The following is a 25,950-nucleotide window of genomic DNA, read 5'->3' as shown; positions in this document are numbered from 1 at the left end:
GAAAACTGTCCGAGTGGGTATTTGAACAAATCGGATCCGATATATATTGCATGGCTGAAGGACGTGGACCTTGACCTACGCATTGTTGAGTCTTTGTGTACCAACTCGTTCGATTCGACTTACATCTATCAGAGTGTCATTGGAAGACGGACTTATTTCAAGAATATTTTCTGTTTTCTCTGCTCAGAAAGTTACACAATCAGTGTATATAAGCAGTGCACGAACGTTCTTTTTGATGATAAAATTTAATCCGTCGTAATGGGTGTATGATGGGCAACTTGTGTTGCTCTAAGTGTGTGCTTTATGTATCTCGCTTACAGCCTCACACCTGGATACCAGCGTATGCTGGGAAAAGGGGAGCATATTCAGTCTCCCTCTTCCAGGCATAGCCTCTCATGCATCAAGACCGCTGTGGCCCAGAAATGGGATCCTCCGCGAGGTGATGGATGGTAACTGGGCACCTTGCGGCCCCAGGCTAAACCACAAGGTCTCGGAGGAAACTAGGCCCCTAGATACTGGACTTGCATGACCCCCCGGCGCGGGGACATGCTCTGCAGTTTTGTAAACCTAGTTCCCAGCTATGGGTCAAATAGCTCCACTGCCTTGTGGATGCCTTGGGAGAGGAAAAGGCTAAGGGATGATACCCCGACAGAAAACCGCTGCTGCCTTGCAGTCCGTCGTTGGATCGACAAAGGCTAAAGGAAAACAACCTGACAGAAATACATTGCTGCCTTGCAGTTCGTCGTTGGCTCGACAAAGGCTAAAGGAGGGGTAACCTGACCAAAACCTAGAGAGTTGAAATCAGAGATGCTGGGCCAACTGGCACTCTCTTAACAAACCACAGCATCATGTAATTTCCGCAATGACTATACAATCTACTAGTTATCAACGATGTGGTGCTGAGTCTTTGGGATCCCTCCAGGGAGATTCAGTGCCGGGCTCTGTGCCTCGACAGAGTCCACCCAAAGCTACTGGGGGTCACTCCTTCAAAAACACCAAGAGGAGAAGAACAGGCTTCAACAAGCCAATGATGAGAAAAGTCAAACAGCAACACTTTACAGTGATGCATTGGAATGCAGAGGGAGTGTTCAACAAGAAGGCTGAGCTAGAACATACCCTTCATGGGGAAAACATAAATGTCTGTTGCATACAAGAAACTCACCTTCAACCAACAAAATCCTTTAAGATCAGAGGATATCAGTGCTTCCGAAACGACAGGGTTGGTAGAAAAAAAGGAGGAATCATGACATTAGTCAGGAACAACATCAATGCTGTCCAGACTAAAACGCACATGGACGACTCTGAATTCTGAGTTCAGAAATAAAGATTTTAGTTTGACCCTTGTGAACATGTACTCTCCAAATGACAAAAATCTATCCCTAGAAAACATCCCAACTGACAGTGAAAACTTCATGGTAGTTGGTGACTTCAACAGCCACTCTCAAAGCTGGGGATATGACCACATAGATAAACGTGGAGAAGAAGTGGAGACCTGGCAAGATGATTACAACTTAAATCTAATCAACAAGCCTGATGACCTTCCAACCTTTTACTCTAGAAGTTGGCACACTACTTCAACTCCTGATCTTGCTTTCTGTACAGCTGACATACATGGCCATGTCAAGAGGAAAGTAGCAGAACAACTAGGAGGAAGCGACCACCGCCCAGTCCACATCATTCTGGAACACACTGACTCTACTTCTTCAACTCTACCCAGATGGAACTACAAGAAGGCCAACTGGACCTTGTACCAATCTGAGACAGACATCCTGTGTAAAGACATTAGAGTTGATGGTAGGGACCTAAACCAAGTTGTAAAGGAGTTCAACAAAAGCATACTCAAGGCTGCACAAAAAGCTATACCTAGAGGGGCAAGAAAAGAGTATAAGCCATACTGGAGTGAAGAATTGGAAGAGTTGCAGAACAAGTTATCAGAAGCCAGGGTGGAAGCTGAATCCAATCCCTCACAAGAAGCCAATCTGTCTCTACAGCATGCAAAGGCAAAATTCTTAAGATGCAAACTTGAAGCTCAGAGGAAAAGCTGGAGAAGGAAAACTGCATCTCTCAACTTAGAACGAGATGGACGCAAGTTGTGGAGACTTACAAAGCAACTGAATGATGACAATGAAAATGCGAGGGGCTCAGTAACTTTGGAGGAGAACGGAGAGATGTTAACTGGAAAACAAGCTGCAAATGTGTTTGCCAAAAATTACAAAGATGTCAGTAATATTCATGTCAACAGAGAGCGACAACGAGAAGCTAGAAAAGAACAGAGGGATAGGAGAGCAAGACGTGAATCATCAAAATCTATGAATCAGGAACTGACCATGCACGAGCTTCAGACAGCCATCAGACAACTGAAAGCAAAGAAATCACCAGGACCCGATGGAATTACCAACGAAATGCTAATTCATCTAGGCAAGACAGCAAACTCCTTGACATATACAATTACAGCTGGAAACAAGGTAAACTTCCCCAAATCTGGAAAGAGGCTACCATGATTCCTATCCACAAGAAAGGAAAGGACCCTAAGAAAGCCGCAAGTTACCGGCCGATCAGTCTCACCAGCTGTGTTGTCAAGACAATGGAGAGGATTGTTAATGCACGCCTCAAGTGGTATCTGGAGACCAATGATTAACTGGCACCCCAACAGGCAGGTTTCCGACAGTTTCGCTCAACTGAAGACCAGACTACTTACTTATCACAAGAGGTCGAAGACGCATTTCAAGAACAGAAGGTAGTCTTGACAGTCTGGATTGACCTTCAAAGGGCGTTCGACAAAGTCTGGACTGATGGTTTACAAGTGAAACTTATGAGGAACGGAGTTGACGGATCCATGCTGACCTGGATCAAGGCATATTTATATAACAGGAGAGCCAGGGTTAGTCTGAACCAAACAAAAAGCAGGAAGTTCCTACTGCGCCATGGAGTCCCCCAAGGTGGAGTCTTATCTCCAACACTCTTTGTGCTTTTCATCAATGACATAGTGTCTGAGCTACCAAAGGGAGTAAAAGCCGCACTTTATGCAGATGACTTGGTGCTATGGTGTAAGGAAGAACATGCAAGCACGGCCACATACAGAATGAAGGGAGCCATAGACAAGCTTACAGCATGGGCCAATGACTGGTGTGTCTCCGTTAACAAGGAAAAATCATCCACAACACTATTCACCATGTCCACAAAGCAAAGAGCTGGAAAGATCATGATGGAAGGAACACAGCTGAAGGAAGAAGATGAGGCTACATACCTAGGAGTCACATTTGACAAGAGGCAAACTTGGAAGCCACATATCAGCCGTATTGAAGGAACCGCCAGAAGGAAACTTGCTTTGATGCGCAAACTTGCTGGAACAACATGGGGTGCTAATGAGCAAATATTGAAAACCATATACCAGGGCACAGTGAGACCCACAATGGAATATAGCTCAGCAGCATGGTCCACTACAGCCAAGACCAACCAGCAAGCCCTCGACAAGGTACAGAACCAAGCACTGCGAATCATAACAGGGGCCACCAAGTCGACACCCATTGCCTTCATGGAGAAACTTACTGGTATACAGCCACTGCATGAAAGAAGACAAACTAAAGTACTACTACAGGCTGAAAAGTTCAAATCCCTACCTGACCATCCAATAAAAGCTAGACTAACTGAAGGTACTAAAAACCGGCTGAAGAGAGGTAGCTTTGTACACCAAGTGAAGACACTTAACAGACAGTTTGCACAACAGCTGGACACTCAAACAACTCCACTCAGCTCTGAAGACATTGTTAATCCAACAGCAAATGATCTGTCAAAAGTACAAATCAGACTTACTGTCCCCCTACTTGATTCAGAAGCACAAAATGAAATCCTGAAAAGAAGTCATACCTTAGCCATGATAAACGAGGATTTCCCATCAGATCTGTGGACACAGACGGATCAGCTACTAGAGCCGTTGAAGACGGAGGAGCTGGGATCCTCATCAGATATCCATCAGGCAGAAATGAAACACACTTCATGGCCACAGGAAAGAGGTGCAGCAATTACAAAGCTGAGACAGAAGCACTCATGAAGGCAGCCTCTATGATTGAGAACTCACCTGAAGATACCACTTCAGTAGTATTCCTCACAGATGCAAGATCAGTCCTTGAAGCTCTGACAAACAACACCTCCCCAAAACTAGCAAAACTTATGACAAGACTCAGCAATAACCTCAACATAGCACTCCAGTGGATACCTGCCCACTGTGGAGTGTCAGGAAACGAGGAGGCTGACCAACTAGCTAAACAGGGAGCAAAAACAGAGCAACCAAATACCCAGATTACATACAGAGAGAAAGTCAGCATCATAAAGGCAATCACCAGGCCCCAGCAAGAGCAAGATGCTTATCACCTGCTTAACAGAGCAGAACAAGTAGTGATGGTTCGACTACGCTCAGGACACAACAGACTGAATGCCCACTTGTACAGAAAATACAAGCTGGTACCCTCACCACTCTGTCCATGTGGAGAAGAGGAACAAACTGCTGAACATGTTCTTCAAAGATGCAAAAGACACGATCAGGAGCGAGCTGCGGAGTGGTCCGAAGACACAACCCTCAACAGAAAACTGTATGGAGGTCTGGAAGATCTAAGACGGACTACAACATTCATTGCAGAAACTGGCATGATTGTGTAGCGCGAACGCAAAGAAGAAGAAGAAGATGATAAAATTTAAATAGGTGGCTTTCATAATTTCGTCATGATATTAGACTGGGCGAACTTTGTCACGAATATTCGAGCCCCGTTTAAAAAAGCGTGCGAGTTGTTTCCGAATGGTACAATGGTGAGTAGATATGTTGTTTGTTTATGCAGAGATATACAAACGTTAGTTTTATTTGAACTACATATTTGTAGGATTATAAATGGTATTTAAATATGATATTTGTAGGATTTTAAATGGTATTTAAATATTCTATTTGTAGGATTATAAATTGTATATAAATATGATATTTGTAGAATTATAAATGGTATTTAAAAATGATATTTGTAGGATTATAAACATATAACCAACCTGATACGAATAGGTTATGGACATTATGTGTTTGGCGACAATATTGGTAGCCGTGAGAACAAACAAAAATCATTTCATGGAACGGTAATATACACACGTAAGCGATGTTCATTTTAAACCATAAGATATGTTTAACTTATTTATTATTAAATAGTAACATGTTATATATAGCAATTTCTATAACAGCAAAGAATTGCTCAATATGATTGACTTTCAGAATGTGTTATGCTATTGCCCTTGTGAATAATTAACAATTGAACAAAGCCGTTTGCTATAAAATCTTATTTAGAATCTCTTTTATTGCTTTTTTAAATAACACTACTATGATGTCAATGTTTATTTACACGTATGTGTCAGTGATTATTTCTGGGCTAAGTTTGTGGTTCGGCGCGCTAGTCAACCGGGTTGAACACTCAACGTTTTTTTTTCATTGACCGTTCACAAGCGGTGACTCCATCTTTAGTCAATTTATTTGTATTGTCTTGTATAAATTGTCTCCAATCATATAGGCAAAAAGTCACTCGCCTTAATTTAAAATATTTTTTTTTAATTAATTCAATAAAAACAAAGCAGCGGTTGTTAAAATTCGAAAACCTTTCTAGAAAATGTCGCTGGAGTTTCTTTATTCCTATACATTTCTTGTCTTTACATATCTGCAAAAGTCACCACTTGAACAGCTCGTTTCGCTCTGGTATTTTCAGAACTATCGTAATTGCAGAAACATGGTTTGTCCAGTGGGTCAGGTTCTTGGCTCAAATAGCATATGCTTTTATCCATCCAGGGAATGGACCGCCACTTTCTTTGAAATACCTGTCAAGCTATCTCTTGAAAATCCGATTATATTGCCTCAGAATACTTCTCTGGAAGAAATACGTTTGTATACGAGCAACATAAAATTTAGTTTCAACGCTTTAGAGCATAACAGTTCCATACAAATAAAGGACGCATATGTGAATGTGGTAAACAAAATCGACAGCGTTGAATTGGACTATATTGCCTTATTTGTTGTCGTTCATATTGTTCAACTCGATCCAGCGAAAGCGGTTCCGCAACTCCTGCAGTTTTTCGAAGCGAAATGGACGGCGGTATATGGCGGCTCGACTGTAACATTGAAGCAAACAATTATGGATATTGATGTGACTTCAGCTGAATTAGTTACCATGATGGCCAAAGAAGAAGGAAGAACTCTACCAAAATGCTCGTCTAATCTGGCTTTAATCTATAAGTCGTTAGTTTACGAAAGTTTAACCAAAGCGGTTCCAATTAGCAAGACTTATTTCTGTCGCCTTATTGAATTCGTCGAAGACGAGGTGGAATTATTTATAATGACTCTGTGGTATATATAAAGAACTTCAATGCCTATTTTTGCATCTTAGAGTTTGTAAAATCAAGGAAAGCGGACGGAGCCACTATTATAAAAGTGTGTATGGAGGATTTGCCATCTCGACCAAAAGAATCAAGTGATGCACGGATAAATTCAATATCTAAGTCAAAGCCTTCCTTTTGGCTTTGCTGTGCATTAATCTTAATAATTGTTTAACAAACAGAACAAATTTGATCGGATGTGTACGCTATTTTGCGATAAGTTTTCTTGTCACTCATTGTAGTCCATATATATATATGCTTTATATGCTTTGCATTGATCGTTCCACAAGCTTTTTTTATAGTTTGTGTATTTGTAATATAGTGTCTTTCTGGTCGGGTTCTCTTGTCTGATTTCATTATGGTCAGTATAAACAACTTAAAAACGGTTTATTTCAATAATATTGTATTAATTGGTTCTTAAGGTATAAGTGTAAGTGTTTAACTTCATAATAAAATTTTCCTGGTGAAACACATTTACTCAGTGTAGATTGGATCAAGACTTTTAAAGCCCTGAAAATAAACAATAACATACACATATGTATCATATAGAAAAAACTTATAATAACCTGAAAGTAACTTATGTTTACACATGCAATTATTGACAGGATGAGGTCTAGTGACCCAATTAAAATAATCCTTTACACATGTATAAATATTCTTTAGGCAATACATATGATAAAACAATGCATAGAAAACAGTTAAAGCCACACACCTTGAAAAAAAATACGTAACATAGTAAATTTAAGTACTATAAATAAGAAATATATTTTATCTATGCCAATTGGAATATAGCTGGTGGTAACAATGTAGAAATCCGTCTTTTTGCGCTTTAAAACTAAAAAAAAACTCGCGTTTGTCGAAATGGACGTATAAGTCTAGAAATTTTTTTTTCGGTTTTAAAGGCGGTACCGTTTGAAAAATAATAAATTACTTGCTAAATAGGCTATGCATTTAATTTTATGTATGTCAATTAGATTTTATCTGGTGGTTACAAGGTAGAAATCCGTATTTTTGCGCTTTAAAACTTAAGCATAATCGCGTTTGTCGAAATGGACGTAAACGTATAGAAATCCTACTTTCGGTTTTAAAATTAAAAAATAAAAATAAATTACTTGCTTACTTTGCTAAAGATTTTATGACAATTTTGCACACTTTCAAATTGCATCTATATGTATTGATTTACGTGTATTTCATTTCAAGGTGTGTAGCTTTAACATCACAGATATAAATGACATGCAAAAGTTATGTTTTCTTCTCTTTCACACATACACACAAAATACATATCAACATACCAAAGGTGTTTTGTGCTTTTACATCAGTCTGTCTGCCTCTCTGTTGTCACTGACTCGTGATGGTTAAAACTGCAACATTAGATTCATGGTGCACAATAGAAAGAACGTGATTACTGAATATCGGACTTATAAACGGAAAAGCACAATACTCTCCCAAATACAGGTTTATACACTGAACCTCAATACAACGTTTTTACAAACAGAGCATTACCCATTTGCAATCAATTCAAAAGTATATAATAAAACAAAAATGTACACAAATGTATTGCATGTTTAATACACTTAGTATTAAGCTGGTAAGAAGTTTTACAAATGAAGATATAAAAAGAGCACCGCATAACGGGTGCCATGCTCGGCTGCGAAAGCTTGTCAGATTATTTTTTTTAGAGGTCATAGTGACCTTGACCTTTGACCTAGTGATCCAAAAATGGGTGTGGCGAGTAGAACTCATCAAGGTACATCTACATATGAAGTTTCAAAGTTGTAGGTGGAAGGACATTGATTTTTGAGCCAATGTTAAAAACCTTAACAAACCTTGACACGGACGGCGGACACGACGACCTGACTATGACAATACCACGGGTTTTCTCCGAAAACAGCCGAGCTAAAATTCTGCAGCACAAGCAAAAACTGACTGCTCCAGAACATAATGCAAAAGAGAGGGAAAGGGAAAAATAATCTGGCTGAACAGGTTTTTTATCAATCAACTGTTGCTATTTGTCACAGTGTTCACCTGACTGAGTTGATTCAAAAATCAGTCAACTGTGATATTTGGTCACAGTGGTCAAAGGTAGATAATTGACTGCTTTGATAGAATTTTTGGAAATTCTACCAGGTTACATATTGCATGTTTTATACTTTCGTATTAAATTCTTCTCAATGAATGAATATCAGCAACTGGTTGTTACAGGATGATTTCATGTATACAATGGCCCACTTGATATATTTGGCTGCGTTTTGTTCTATTTAACAATGTGCCAATTTATATTCCTTTGTAATTTAACACAACATATCCATCTTAAGCTTAAAATAAAGTCTCAACTGTTCACGTTGGGACCGCCATAACGATCATCAGGCATAAGATTTATGTGAATGATATATGCGCTGTTTGCAACGGTGCCACGGACGGGAAACAATGGGATCTTGGCGCATTTGAACGTGCACTCTTGCATGAAAAGGGCGCTATATAAATCCGGTATAATAATTATAATATAATAATAATGGGATCTGGGGGTTGTAATAGAGGATATATAGCCTTCGGCCATAGATTCACTCCTAGCGTACATGCAGCCGGAGCTTTTGAACAATGTATAGTTTAGATTCATGCACGATGACTTAAATTATATATCGAAGAAAATATGCTTCGCTTCACGCGTTGAAAACTGTCCGAGTGGGTATTTGAACAAATCGGATCCGATATATATTGCATGGCTGAAGGACGTGGACCTTGACCTACGCATTGTTGAGTCTTTGTGTACCAGCTCGTTCGATTCGACTTACATCCATCAGAGTGTCACTGGAAGAAGGATTCATTTTAAGAATATTTTCTGTTTTCTCTGCTCAGGAAGACACACGATCAATTTTCATAAGCAGTGCACGAAATCCCTTTTCGATGATTTATACAAAGGAGGTGGCTTTAATAATCTCGCCGTGATATTAAACTGGGCGAACTTTGTCACTAATATTCGAGCCCCGTTTCAGAATTCAAGCGAGTTGTTTCCGAATGGTACAATGGTGAGTAAATATGTTGTGTTTTAATGCAAAGAAAGGAAAAACGTCTTGTTTGAACTGCAAGTATAAATTTGTAGAAGTGTCATTAAAATATATATATTTAAATATAATATCATCAACTTCTTACGAATCGGTCACTTTCACCGGTATAAATACCCAACGATTTCCATTGATCGTTTAATGGCGGGATTTCAATCTTAAATAACTGTTATGTTTTTTGGCGTTTTGTATTAATTGACTTGTATTGTAAAGTATATAGTAGTGTATAGGCCTTTATTAATTAAGAAAACATACAAGCGGATATTAATTCGAATACACCTTTTGATAATTTCTTTTGAGTTTTGTTATTTCTATATAATAATTGTTCCTAGATATCTGTATATCACCACTTTATCAGTTTTTTCCGCTCTTTACTTTTCAGAACTATCAAAATTGCCGAAACATGCATTGTCCAGTGGGCCAGGTGCTTGGCTCAAATAGCAAATGCTTTTATAAGACGTAACACAAAGGAATGGTATCAAATTTGTGAACGCTGTGAAAGACGTTATACAAAAAAATGGCATCACATTAGTGAACGTTGTGAAAGACATTTCACAAATAAATGGCATCACATACTTGAACGCTCTGAAAGACGTTATACAATGAAGTGGCATCATATTAGTGAACGCTTTAAAAGAAGTTAAACAAAGGAATGGCATCAGATTAGTGAACGCTGTGAAAGACGTTACACAAAGAAATGGCATCAGATAAGTGAACGCTACGAAAGACGTTACACAACGAAATGGTATCACATTAGTGAACGCTGTGAAAGACTATACACAAAGAAATGGCATCACAAGTGAACGCTGTGAAAGGCGTTGCAAAAAGACATGGCATCACATAAATTAACGCTGTGAAACACGTTGTACACAAATACATGGCATCACATTAGTGACCGCTCTGAAAGGCGTTATACACAGAAATGGTATCACATTAGTGAACGCTCTGAAAGACGTTACACAAAGAAATGGCATCACATTTGTGAACGCTGTATAGGACCTTTAACAAAGAAGTGGCATCAGATTAGTGAACGCTGTAAAAGACGTTGCACAAAGAAATGGCATCAGGGCCCGTATTCACCAAACAATTCTTAGACTTAAGTCTAATAATAAAGAAAATTCTTAAAATTAGAATATTCAAAAAAGTCTGTATTTTTTAGTCAAACTTGGCATTCACCACCTCTTTCCATGTCATTTTTCATGTAGAACATTTTGTTAATGACATAGTCAATAGTGGAGGCCTGTATATATTTAAACGCTGGAAGTATTTTGTCTTGGTTCCAAGTCTATTTTTAATTCTTAAGTCTAAGAATGGGTTGGTGAATACGGGCCCGGATTTGTGAACGCTCTGAAAGGCATTATACAAATGAATGGCATCACATTAGTGAACGCTGTGGAAAAGATGTTGAAAAAAGAAGTGGCATCAAATAAGTGAACGCTGTGAAACACGTTGCACACAAATGACATCACATTAGTGACCGCTCTGAAAGGCGTTATACAAAGGAATTGCATCACATTAGTGAACGCTGTGAAAGACGTAACGCAAAGAAATGGCATCGCATTAGTGAACGCTGTGAAAGACGTTACGCGAAGAAATGGCATCACATTAGTGAACGCTGTGAAAGACGTTACACAAAGAAGTGGCATCAGATTAGTGAACCTCTCAAAAGCGTTACACAACAAATAGTACATACAATTCACTAGTGTCGTTAGAAAAAAAGAATTTTGCAAAAAAGCTGTATTAATATACTTGACTATTGGATCTTCTGTGTATAGTAACTCAAGTATTATACACTCGATTTTTGTCGGATACGTCTGGTCCCCCCCCCATCTACGCAATGCTATAGGGTATAGGGCATGGTTCAATCTTTAATAATGTATAATATCAATGATGTATTATATCTTTAATCCTGTGTTGCACGGGCAATCGGTCCCTTGCCATAAATAAAAATCAGATGTTATCTAGAATTCTTTGCTGAAAATGTTACAGTTTCATGTTCCGGTATTTGTAACGTTCCTTTCGTAGGACGGTATTTCGTTGGATAAGTTTCGTATAAAAACTTAACAGGACGCAGAGAGGGTTGAATTGATTATGCGTATGATATGATATGTTTGTATGACTATCTGAATAAAGACGGAATTATTATTAAGCGCCACCCTGAAAAGAGACCAGGTCTACATAGGAACATATGTACTTTGCATCTGATTGGGTTATTATTATATTTGCGCACTTTTTTTTTTAAATTTGTTCGAATATGTGATTTTCGTTTGATTTAGTTCAAAAAGTAAAGTTTTTGTGATTTGCATGCCGTGTGTTTTCTTTTTTACGATTTCATTAGCTTACCTCAAACTAATACAAACTTATCTTGCAGTCTAACCAGCTCGTTCGCCTGGCACAAAACAGTATAACAGAAATTATTTGTCTTTGATTTTGAAGAAGAGGCATTATTTGAAGGCCGAAAACAATAAAAAGAGAACTCTTCTGTTAAACTCTTTTTTTGTGAAAATGAGCCTTTCAATATTGAATGCCCGCAGTGCAATTACGATCGGCCGAACGCTTTACATCAGCAGTTAAGAACGAGGTTCTTGCCGCCCTATTGTAGCCTAATTGAACTTATTGCATGACAAAATAAAATTAAACAGAAAATGTTGGACAATCCTATCGCCTCTACTAAACGCATCCGTAATCCGTTGCCACGGCTGATCCAAGTGCTACGCCAAAATTCTCATTCCATTAACAATGAAGGTTCGAACTGAAGGAAAACGTACATCATTTGTGTATGATAGACTCAACGTTGATTATACAACATTTACAGTTGATAAGCTCCCTCAGGCCCAGCATCCGATCAACCGCCACAACGCTCCGAGACACAAAATTAGCATGCAAGTAGTCTATCCAGTAACAGAACACTGCGCCGACCTCCAGTGAAAACGGAAGCCGCTTAGATTTCTTGTTTATAACATTCAAGGTTAATGCTTCACTAGGTTACCCTGACTTTTATGCTACATACATAACTTTGAGATTGTTTACCTCTGTAAAACATGGCATGCCTGTGTTGGAAAAATTACATTTAGTTGTGAAACATTTAGAATTTGCTAGGCTTTATTTAACATAGGAGCTAAAGGTATAAGTTAACTTGTTGTTAACTAAAAAAATGTTTTTTTCCACTAACGTCGAAATGATAGAGAGTACTGCTTGCGTTTTTTTTTTGCATGCAAGTACTTTAAAAACGTACAATTAGGTGTAATGCTGCATATTTGTTACACTGTTACATCTCACAAGAAGACTCCGTAGTTTATAAGTATAACACAAATCGCATTTTTTAAGTTGACTTTAAACTTTAATACCAAAAGTGTATTGCTTTATAAAACGTTTGGTAATGTAGTTCTCGTGGACTTTTCTCATGATAATAAAAACAACGATTGATAAAAAAAAATATTCAAGAGTGTACGTTTATACTTTGTAAACTTAAAGTTATCTGCCCACCCCTTGAGTATTCAGACCGGGAGATATGCACGCTTCAATATCCCACGTGAAGACAGATAATGTAATGTTGTAAACAACGGGATACAATATCTCTCGTGAAGACTGTTATTGTCTATGTTTAAATCAACGGTATACACTATCCCTCGTGAAGACAGTTATTGTCTATGTTGTTATCAACGGGACATAGAACATGAATTCCATGTGATTTGTGTGCCATAAAGCTACCTTTTAGAACGACAAAATAAATTAAACGTATACATGAAATAAATCCATCTGGTGTTGTGTTCCATAGTCGATCGACATCAACATGTGCTAGTAGTTTTAAATTATTCATGCATGCAAATATGTAAAGGAAGCCTTATCTATTTGAACAAATCTTATTTATTCCACCGAATTAAAATAAATAGTTTTTTTTGTATTTCAATTAAAAAAACTATATTTATCACTTTTTAATAATTGATATTATGTGAATTATTTGATTTCTTTTTTGTTATTGTTTTGTTTTTTGTTTTAGTTATGTCATGTATACCATAGTAAATTAACATTAATGGTTTATCATTACTGCCTTAAATATAAGTTAGTTTCTTTTCTTCAAAATCGGTGTTTGCATTAAAGACGATGTACATATGTATAATCTTAATAAACGGTATGTTCTGTTATTTTCTGTTCTTATTTAACATATAATAAAACGAAGTGTTACCTTCTAACACAGCCGTTTGTAAAAGGTTCGTTGGATTTGAATTCGTGTATTTATGATCGTTGCCTCTGATTGTTCATAGTCGGATACCCACGTTCGACCCATTCCGCTACTCTCCATTTAATGCTGGAGAGTAACGGACTGAATTAGTCGTGGGTATCCGACGATGAGTAACTGACTGAATTAGTCGTGGTTATCCGACGATGTGCTGGAGAGTAACTGACTGAATTAGTCGTGGTTATCCGACGATGTGCTGGAGAGTAACTGACTGAATTAGTCGTGGTTATCCGACGATGTGCTGGAGAGTAACTGACTGAATTAGTCGTGGTTATCCGACGATGTGCTGGAGAGTAACTGACTGAATTAGTCGTGGTTATCCGACGATGTGCTGGAGAGTAACTGACTGAATTAGTCGTGGTTATCCGACGATGTGCTGGAGAGTAACTGACTGAATTAGTCGTGGTTATCCGACGATGTGCTGGAGAGTAACGGACTGAATTAGTCGTGGTTATCCGACGATGTGCTGGAGAGTAACGGACTGAATTAGTCGTGGTTATCCGACGATGCTCATTGTACAGATATCATTTCGTGTTAACGGCACACGAAGCTGCAGTACGAGGAAGGATAAACATGTAATAAAAGGTCGCATTGGTTTAACGCTGATAGTAAAAAATCAAAGCACTTATTTCATAGATGGAAAAAACACACATTTTATAATCAAACAAAAAGATATAACGCGTTGAAATTGTAAAGAAGCTAGGCGGGCATACTGTGTTTTTAAGAGGAAACGTAAATAACATAAAACACAGAAAAAAACGTCTTAAATATATGAGTAGAACTGATTCTCAAAATGTTAAAAGATATATTAAGAAATTCAAAGGCGGGAATAAAAAGTATACCAATATAAATGAACATGAATATACAAAGACTTTAAACAACTGTCAGCCCGGATAAACGAATATTGTTTACAAATTACAATTGCAATTATAAAGTTTCAGACGGTATGAATATTGACTCTCACGATGGTCTCTTTCCGACTGGTGTAGTCATTTAAAGGGGCTGTCCAAAAGATTTTGGCATGTATTAAAGCTTGTCATTAAACGCTTTATATTGATAAATTTAAACATTTGAACTAAAAATCTCCATAAAAAAATACAATTTAAAAAAAGGAAACAAAGTAACCCTCAACAGGGCTCGAACCACTGACCCCTGGAGTCCTGGAGTAAAAGGTATCCAGCCTAGACCACTCGACCACCCATGCTCATGCTTAGAGCGGATTTATTTTTTACCTATATAAGCAATCCTTGTTGTATACCAAAATAAAACGACAACAACAGAACCTTCCAAATTATTCAATCGTTCCGCGTCGCACGTAGCTTTATCATTTTCAGGTTTTCAAATTATCAGCAGATGTATATAATAAATATTTAAGAGCATGGTAAATGGTCAGTATTACTATTTCCTAAAAAAATACCATAACTAAAACGAAAATTTGCGAATCTGAAACAAGTTTTTTTTTAATTTTGTCAATTTACCAAAACGTGAAATCTGTTGGAGGGCCCCTTTAAACGATATTTGCAATGTCTCGAAATAAAAATCATAATGTGGACGGTAGCCTAACGTCGCGTGGAAAGAAGGTATTGTGACAAACCTCGCTATAATCTGTAATTATTTATTTGATAACAGCGTATATCCTAAGTCTTGGAGTAACTTTTTGAAGTGTTCAAAAAAGGCGATAACTTAATTTTAATCGTGCACAATTATAGGAGGATAACTCTCGTGAATATTTCGGCTATTATATTTTCTTTAACACTTCACAACCGCTTTTATAATTAGTGCGATAATAAATTAATCTTTAATTAATGGCAATTTGGTTTTATAATAAATCGTAGTTCGTCTGACTGTATATTTATTCTACATAGTGTTATTCAGAAGGGTTTAGCAAATGATTTAATTTAAAACTAAATTTCGCATTGGTAGATTATCAAAATGATTTTTGATACTGTCGGTCATGATTTAGTGGATACAACTGAGGTATCAACTACAAAATGATGAATATGCTGATATCCATATATGCAATGGTAAAATCTTGTGGACAGTGTACAAGAACAATGCCATACTCATAATTGTATGATGTATAATTAGGGGTCAAGTTAGATGAACAATTTGCACACCATTTGTTTATTACGTTTTCAAACGTATTGGTAAAATCCATGTACGAATGATCAAATACGTTATATTAATTTATATTCTAGTAAGTGGTGTTTCAATATTAAATGTCGGGTGAACAAAGGTGGGTAATTTTCAAAAGCATAAATATAGACATATTCATAAATAAGAACGCACTGGTAACGATATTGAGATAGCAGATTTCTTCACGAACTCAGGTGTTAAATTTGTTTATAACGGTACACTTAAATTTGCAGTTGAAACAATGAATGAGCAGGCTCTATAAGCATATAATCATCTTATTTCAATCTTATTGCAATATTCAGCAGAAACAAATTAGATATTTAAACTTAATCGTTACTTTTCGAATCAATAACACCAATAATCACGAATGTCTGTTAATTCTGGGTAATTAACGATATGCCCACTGTTGAAAAAGTTCACTTCAAATTCTGCAAACGAAAACGTTAGGTTTGACGAACATCAAATATTGCTCTACTATGTGGATTCGATCACTTCCCAGTTTAGGTCACTTGTTATTAAAGAGCCTAAAACTTTTTGTTTAAACTCATGAGATCACAGAAAACATTGATCAATCAAGTATTTAATACATTAACTACTGGTGATGGTTACGTAAATATTGATAGCAAATTGTTTTATACAAAAACTGTTTAAAGTTCACTTGATTCACTTGGTTTCAGTAATGGATGTGGTTTAACAAATATCACGAAATCCCTAATATTTATACTTTTAAACCAAGGGTCAATGATGATAAATTCAAACTCGGTTTGAATGTATATCGTCTCAAAGTAAGTTTCAATATCAAATCACATTTAAAAAATAGTTTTGTTTTTTAAACATACTTGAATTGTAACGATGATATAAAACATAGAATTGCATTAAATATATTCCGATTGTGTTCGCATCTTCAAAAGTAGTTAAAAGAGGTTTTAATAATATTTATTTTATGCTTTCCGGTGGTTTATAGAGAAATATCAGTGAATAAAAACTGATAATTTCACTGTTTCAAACAATGAAAATTATCAGTGAAAATTATCGATAATTTTCACTGTTTATGTTAAATGACGTCATTTTTTTGACGAAATGACGTCATTTTCCCAACGAAATTCTTTAGTTCAACTCTTTAACAATATATATAAACTGTGAAATAAAGCATAAAATAAAAAGAAAATTTGTTGGGTTCGGTGGATTATCGATTTTAATTCACTCGTGATCATATAAAATGTATATTTTCACTCGTGGCTGCGCCACTCGTGAAAATATTATTTTCTATGATCAATCGTGAATTAAAATCGATAATCCACCGAATCCAACAAATATCCTCTATATAACTTCAAAGATCGTAAGTGTAACTTGTGTAGTACTGGTATGATTGAAATTTAATGTCATTTTCAAAGTTTTGTCTAATTTATAGACACCTTAGGTGGAAATATAACCTAAAATTTGTTGTTCAATAACTTCAATAAATTTTCGAAAACATATTTAGTAAAAGGCCATTCAACGTATCCGTATGGTATCGAGATTTATCTATTGTGCAATTTTAAAGAGAAGAGATTCGACTGTTGCTAGCTAGTTGTTTAAAATTTCTTCACCTTACATGCGAATGTTTTTGTTATATTTTCTTGTTCCTTTTAATGCTGTTTTTTTTTCTTTTGGTTATATTTATATCGTAGACATTGTGTGCAATCTATAAGTTATATATGTTCCTATTTGTGTGACATGATGGTGACAATTCTATATGAAAAAAAGTATTTGTATATATGAACGTCATCTTACTGCGTAAATGTATTTATAATAGAATTGTATTTTGCAAAAAGCATGCATTGATGATTTTGCGAATAAATAAACCGTATTAAAAACTTATTTGAATTAGCCAAGATCGTTGCTTAACTGAAAGGTTTAGAATCGATTATCTTGTATGTACATTGTATTTACATGTGATTTATCGTCGCATTCAAATCGTCAGCACATATTTGACATTGTGAATAGTGATTATGTTAAATTTGGCGTTGTGAAAAGTAATTATGTTGAACTAAAAACTCTCTGTTTTGTATTGAACTTTTTACGGTAAACTATACCCTCATTTCTATCCGCTATATTTAACTTCAGACAAAATCGCTCGCGATAACCTCAAAGGCTGTATTACAATAATAATTGTTAACCTCACGATAGAATCCATATTCAAACCGATTCGATTATCTGTCTGCTCGGCCGTTTTGAAAACACACACCAACAATGCTATTCAATGCAATATACAATTGTGAGTTTATATTGTTCCGAAATTCTTACTCAGTAAATGGTTAACGGGTGTATTTTAAACACAAAAGCGTGAGTGTCAGCGTGCAAATGTTAAAGTTTGCGTACTACCCCAAATATTTCCAATGTCCCTTGACATATTGCTTTCATATTTTGCATACTTCTTTACCAACATGACCCCAACCTATAAACAAGAGCAGACAACTGTATCAAACATTTTGTAAGAATTATGGCCCTTTTTTCACTTAGAATATGCATATTATTGATAACTCCGTGTTAAAGTTTGCGTACCACCTCAAATATTTCCTATGTCCCTTGACATGTTGCTTTTATATTTTGCATACTTCTTTACCAACATGACCACAGCCTATAAACAAGAGCAGACAACTGTATCAAGCATTTTGTAAGAATAATGGCCCTTTTTTCACTTAGATTTTCTATGTTAAAGTTTGCGTACCACCTCAAATATCAAATATTTTCTATGTCCCTTGACATATTGCTTTTATATGTTGCATACTTCTTTACCAACATGACCCCAACCGATAAACAAGAGCAGACAACTGTATCAAGCATTTTGTAGGAAATATGGCCCTTTTCTGTCTTTGTAACTTTTAATATTTTGTTAATTTTTGTGTTTAGATCCACTTTACTTTCTCTAGTATTAAGGCTATTGCTTTCAAACTTCAAATACTTTCTTACGATCGTGATGTTACTGTACCTGGCAAGTTGACTTTGATCTTGACCTTTTAATGACCTTGACTCTCAAGGTCAAATGAATAAATTTTGCTTAAATTGCCATAACTTCTTTATTTAAGAGCAGATTTGATTCATACTTTGACAAAACAACACTTACCTGACATACCACAATGGATTTCACCCAACTGATCCCCCACCCCCAATATTTCAACAGTATGCGTTGAAATTGCTTAAAACAGGATGTATTTTATTATAATACTTCTACTGCTTTGCAATTGAACGGTTTTCTGTCGAAATTCTTAAATACAGGTCGTGACTGTAGACAGGAAGTTCCCATCAGTCCATATTTATTTATGTATTTTATGTGTGGAAATCGTATCAACCATAATAAGAATTAACACGAGCATCAAAGGTATGTTTATCAACAACATAGAAATTAAATTAACATAGTTTGCATATGATACATCTTTACTGCTAGAATTGATGAGGACATAAAAAATATCTCGATTTTCTTCATTATTTTCCCCCAAGTTTAAATGACTATGGTTTCACAGACTCATTACAAATATAAAAAGTAAATGCTTTGGATTTGTCCTCACAAATATTATAGTATAAGGAAATAATAGTTAACCTGGGAAATACTTCACTGAGTCGTGTGCAAGAAAGATGTTTAAACTATTTTTGAAAAATGTTTTGAAATCATTCGCACATTTTATCGATCTTTTTCCATTTGACGATGTCACACAATTGCAGGAACTCCGACTGTTCTTTAATCACAAGTTTTCATTCGGAAAGCGACCTTTTTATGTACCTAGTTGATATAACAAAGGAGTACGTTTTGTTAAAGATAACATGAATTACAACGGAACATTTATTATTTGAACGGAATTTAAAAAATACTAGCGTTAGTGTCAATTTTCTACAATTTGAAGGAATGCTCAAAGCGATTCAAAAATAATAAGGATTGCAAAAAATCGAAAACATAGCAACAATCAACGATGAATATTGTTTCCCTATCATTCCGGTATATATCAAGCCTATGTTGCACAACAAAAATAACCGTTGCATATATAATATATAAATTCAAAACAATGAAATACCAACAGGCTAAGCCAAACGGGATAGCCTTTTAGTATTGAGAGCTCAAAATGAGACAATCCACATGTACATGCATCGGTATTAAAAACCACATGGTTTTTTCATACAATCAATGGCTCCAAGTAAGACCGACACGCAATATACCAGCTACAAATATCTTGATACAAAAATGAAAATATGATACGCAGACAAATGTACTATCTGTTAAACAGAAACAGAAAACATTGTTCATTTATTTTGGAGTTGCAATGCCATAAAATTGTTGTTTCATCACAACATATCTGCTATTATAACATTAATAACAGTTCAGTTTTGAGTGTTAACCTTTTATATTGGGATCAGTTCGTATATAAGAATTATAACATTTTTGTCTTGAAATAAAACACTGTATGTATTAATTGTAGACGTAAAATGGTAACCTTTACAATACATGGTCTGCGAAGAATCTGGTGTTATAAATAAATCCATTTATAAAACTTCGTGGAAATTATTGGATTCTCTTTGTAGAGCTAACTAACCTTCATATACATATATATATATATATATATATATATATATATATATATATATATATATATATATATATATATATATATATATATATATATACGAGTGTTTTGTGCATTACATTTCTTTAGCTTTGGCATGCATTATCGTAACATGACTGCTTGTACTGTATGTTCTATGGCTGTATTCTGGCAATGTTTGTTATGTATATGTACATTGCACATTGGCAAATACAGTATATTTAAACAGTGTTTGTGGGTTTTTTTATAGTAAATATGTATTCGGGTTACCTATACCATATGGTACACACTTAACCGTAACATATATGACATCTAACGTACAGACAAGTTACAAAAACCTATTCATAATAAATATAATTGATATGTTTTATTGTCCCGAATGCAATGTTGAGGCTTTAATTAGTACGGAGGATTTAATTAACAGGTGTGAGCGAACCATATTGTATTGCAATGTATGCTTGTTACGAACAGACTACTGGCACAACACAGACATTAGCGTCAGAGAAATATCAGTTTGTAGAAACGCCAAAGCCGTTATTTACGGTTCAGAAAATATATCCTTGAACGCTATTGTTAAGACCAGTCCGTGTACAGAGATAGAGATACTTGGTTGGACAATGGTCCAACTCAGAGAAGGAGATACTTTGGTTGGACAATGGTCGTACCCAGAGGTAGAGATACTTGGTTGAACAATGGTCCAACTCGGAGGTAGAGATTCTTGGTTGGACAATGGTCCAACTCAGAGGTAGAGATACTTGGTTTGACAAGGGTCCAACTCAGATGTAGATATACTTGATTGGACAATGGTCCAACTCAGAGGTTAGAGATACTTGGTTTGACAGTTGTCCAACTTAGAAGTAGAAAAAGATACTTGGTCGGACAACGGTCCAACTCAGAGGTAGAGATGCTTAGGTCGGACAGCGGTCCAACTAAGAGGTAGAGATGCTTGGTTGAACAATCGTCCAACTCAGAGGTAGGGATACTTGGTTGGAAAATGGTTCAACTCAGAGGTAGAGATGTTTGGTTGAACAAAGGTCCAACTCAGAGGAAGATGTACTTGATTGGACATTAGTCCAACTCAGGGGTAGAGATACTTGGTTTGACAATTGTCCAACTCAGATGTAGAGATACTTGATTCGATAATGGTCGAACTCAGATGTAGATATACTTGGTCGGAAAATGGTCCAACTCAGAGGTATAGATACTTGGTCGGACAATGATCTTACTTGGCTAAGAGCGGTTGATCAACTTTATGGTTGATAGTTTTCTTCAACTCGTATGTTTAGCTTTGATTGATCCGGTTAGTTGAGCTATTGTTCATCTCGGGTTTTGATGCGCTGTCAACTCGATAGTTAAGTTATGGTTCAACTCGGTAGTTGAGCTGTTGTCTCACCCTACAGTCGAGCAGTTTGTTAACTATGTGGATAAAAACTGTAGTTCTGCTCAGCTGATATTAAATCATTGTTAACGGGTGTGTGTTGAACTAACTCATTAAGATATACCTAGACAATGCGCGGCTACTAAAGTAGGCGACTGAAGGACCATATCGTGTTGATGCTTTTAGATAACCTTGTAATGATGTAACCTGGTTGGTGTACGGAATCAGACCAACTGTTTTGCAAGACAACCTTTCATAATAATATACGCACAGAAAGCGCCGCTTACCTACCCTCAGAGTCACGTTACTCACCGAAGGAATAGTTTTTTGCAATGAACCAAGTTATATAAATAATGAAACATGCGATAAAGAGAGTTGTTAAATTGGATTTAACTTGTGGCGACTGGTAAGCAGGATAAATGAAGACAATACCATAGGCTACCCTGTACAGGGTTGTATTATTGTTAAGTCATGATTCTAAAGTCGACGTGAAGGCTACACTTCACAGGGTTGTATTATTGTTAAGTCATGATTCTACTATCGACGTGAAGGCTACACTTCACAGAGTTGTATTATTGTTAAGTCATGATTCTACTGTCGACGTGAGGTTCTGCAGATTTAAACAGATTAAGTAAAACGAAACGGATATATTTTGTTGGCGCGACAGCAATTTTCGTCATATTTTTAACAAGCGCGTGTCATTTATAAGAACACCCTATCATATGTTCAATGGTCCCTTTCAAAAAGCCGATCTTTCATTTAATTTAGTTTGCCTTTCCTTCAGTTCTTACTGTTCAATTCTGGTTATTATTTAAAGATAAATAGTCTCTCTTACGAAAAGTTGCAAAATAAAAGGTATGTTATGTTCTATTCAATAAAATGCATGTCGTTTGAATGGGGACGCCGAAAGAAAATAGAGCTCAGCAGTGATTTATCGTGAAAAGCCGAGTGCCATATCAAAAAATATTACTGTTCAATCATGTCTTAAGCAAAACTCAACAAACTATTGCAGACACAGCATATAGGACAATACCATCTAAGACATGTGTGTAATTACTAAATGTATTTATACCAGAAGAGAAAATCAACTCTTTATAAATAGGCGCTTTGTTCGACAATTCATCATGGATGGATAAACAGCGAGATAAAGGTATGTAAACTAATATTTATATTGATCCTATGCCTTTACAACACAGTGCACATTGATCCGAACACACCATAAAACAAAACTTAACAATGCAAACTTTGTCATGGTCTTGACAATGTAATTTAAAAGCATTGACGTTAAACCGGTGGCGATGCCCACCGAAAATCACACTTGGCCCAGGTTGAATCACAATACAAACATGTGCACATAAAATTAAACCTCAAAACATTTCGATTTAAATTAAGTATTACATATATGAAGCTGAAAGCATTAACTAATTTAAAATGGCAACTGTTTTGCAACAAAAAAAAACGCTTCAATAATCCATGCTTTGTAGTTTTCAGTTATTAAACTTGAAAATAGTTCTTGCAAGAAAACTTTTAAAAAATCTTTAAGAGTTGATTTAATTTGTGTGACCAAATGTCGTTACATTGCACGTGTATTTGTTACCCAACGTTTTTGCATTAAAGAGCATCGTAACTTGGAAACATTTCATTGTAAACTTAAATGTATATGATATTGTAAAGATGGGATACAATCTGTTTACACTTAACATGAAGCAACATTTTAATAACTTAGAATGAAGTCGCGACAAAACGACATCAACTATTTGTTTTCAATTACCATTGGACATCATTATTCATGGGCGATATTACAATATGCACATGTTTGTATTTCGTATGTGTATCTACGTGACAAACATTCAATATAATCGGAAGTTCTTAAGCATCATTTATTCGTCTACTTCTGCATATTTGTTATACAGTTTAAACATGTACCACAATAAAGCACATGTTTATGGCAAGCACTCTATAGAGTAGAATGATACACGACAGATAAACTTTAACTTTGTGACTTTAGAGTCGTTTCTAACTAGTTTGCCGGTATTACGTTCCAAAAGGTTCATATTTTAAGTATAGGATTTATGGATTATTGTTACCTTCGGATGGGGAGTTATAAACAGTGACATTCAATCTATACAATAAAATGGATCAAATACACCGCAATGGTTACATTAAACATAAAATGTACTTAACCTGGGGCCAATGCCTTGGCATGGGCAAAACAAATCATATAGGTTTAAACCGATTGAAAAGCATGCCGAAACTCACACTTACGGCCTAGTTGAAAGTCATGCCGAAACTCACTCTTACGGCCTAGTTGAAAGGCATGCCGAAACTCACACTTACGGCATAGTTGAGCGACATGCCTAACCTCACACTAACGGCCTAGCTAAAAGGCATGCCGAAACTCACACTAACGGCCTAGTTGAAAGGCATGCCGAAAATCACACTTACGGCCGAGTTGAAAGTCATGCCGAAACTCACACTTACAGCCGAATTGAAAGGCACGCCTAAAGTCACACTTACGGCCGAGTTGAAAGACATACCGAAACTCACACTTACGGCCTTGTTTAAAGACATTCCGAAACTTACACTTACGACCTAGTTGAATTTATACCGAAACTCACACTTACGGCCTAGTTGAATGCATACCGAAACTCACACTTACGGCCGATTTGAAAGTCATACCGAAACTCACACTTACGGCCGAGTTCAATGCATGCCGAAACTCACACTTACGGCCGAATTGAATGCATACCGAAACTCACACTTGCGGCTTAGTTGAAAGGCATGCCGAAACGCTCACTTACGGCCGAGTTGAATGAATACCGAAACTCACACTTGCGGCCAAGTTGAAAGGCATGCCGAAGCTCACACTTACTGCCTAGTTGAATTGCATGCCGATGCTCACACTTACGGCCTAGTTGAAAGGCATACCGAAACTCACACTTGCGGCCAAGTTGAACGGCATGCCGAAGCTCACACTTACGGCCTAGTTGAATTGCATGCCGATGCTCACACTTACGGCCTAGTTGAAAGGCATACCGAAACTCACACTTGCGGCCTAGTTGAACGGCATGTCGAAACTCACACTTACGGCCAAATTGAAAGGCATGCCGAAACTCACTCTTACGGTCTAGTTGAAAGACATGCCAAAACTTAACTTGCGGCCTAGTTGAAAGGCGTGTCCAAACCCACACTTACGGCCGAGTTGAAGGACATGCCGAAACTCACACTTACGGCCTAGTTGAAAGGCATGCCGAAACTTACACTTACGGCTGAGTTGAATGACATGCCGAAACACACTTACGGCCGAGTTAAAAGACATAAAATAACAGCGATCATATACGAGTATTAGATCTTGTTGCTCATAATAACACATAATATACACCTTTCGTTCTGAAAAGTGCCTATTCATGCTAGGTTAATAAACCACCGTCGATACACGTCTACGAATTACAACACTTCTGTCGCCACAACAAGGCGACTATAACATGACATATATACGCAAATTAAATTCGCTTGTATATACAACTCCATCCGCTTTTTTCAGGAAAAACTTGTTTGTGGATTACTTTGTTCTCGCCATCTAGAATTATAGGTATAAGAAGTCGGTTCCAAAGTGAAATATGACCCGTTTTTACACAATAACAATAGAAATATATAAGCGCAGAGAATGATTCCCAACCAGTGAATTGCTGCATTGAAATTACTGTGATCAAGTGTCGTGATTGTACGCTAAATATAATTATTATTTCTTCATATGCGTTTAGTATTCTGATCATAGCATATACAATAAAAAATGTTCATACATATATTTTGTTCTGGAATATGTTTTGGTAAAATGTTTTTTATTATATTTAAAGTGCTTAATTAAAAATGTTTTTATATGTTAATTCCCAACAAGTAGTGAGATCAATTAAAGCGTATTTGTAAGTTTGCATTACCGAAATCCGGAACATTTTCACATTTTCATTGGCAATCAATGTTTCCACAGCTTATAATAATTGAACGAAATCTGGATAAAAAAACAACACCAATATATTCGGTGAACAGCTTGCATTATTGAATTGTTTCCAACAATTCTTTATGTTGCAAAGCTGTACAAACGTGAGTAGCTAAATACAGAGCGAGATTGTGTCATCATTTATTTTATGAGCCGCGTTCTGAGAA

General features: G+C 36.4%; 1 protein-coding gene across 1 annotated transcript; it reads left to right on the top strand.

The window, feature by feature from the left end:
* Positions 1–4,047: 4,047 nt before the first annotated feature.
* Positions 4,048–4,656, top strand: LOC127881385 (uncharacterized). The gene has a single exon (XM_052429169.1). The coding sequence runs from the start codon at positions 4,048–4,050 to the stop codon at positions 4,654–4,656; it is 609 nt and encodes a 202-aa protein (XP_052285129.1).
* Positions 4,657–25,950: the final 21,294 nt, after the last annotated feature.

The sequence above is a fragment of the Dreissena polymorpha genome, chromosome 5, assembly GCF_020536995.1.
Source record: "Dreissena polymorpha isolate Duluth1 chromosome 5, UMN_Dpol_1.0, whole genome shotgun sequence".
NCBI classification, from domain to species: Eukaryota; Metazoa; Mollusca; class Bivalvia; order Myida; family Dreissenidae; genus Dreissena; species Dreissena polymorpha.
The sequence above is the reverse complement of the archived record's forward strand: the minus strand, read 5'-3'. Positions and strand labels throughout refer to the sequence as shown.

Coding starts and splice junctions, on each gene's coding strand:
- LOC127881385 (XM_052429169.1), top strand. CDS start 4,048: ATGAAGGCAGCCTCTATGATTGAGAACTCACCTGAAGATACCACTTCA.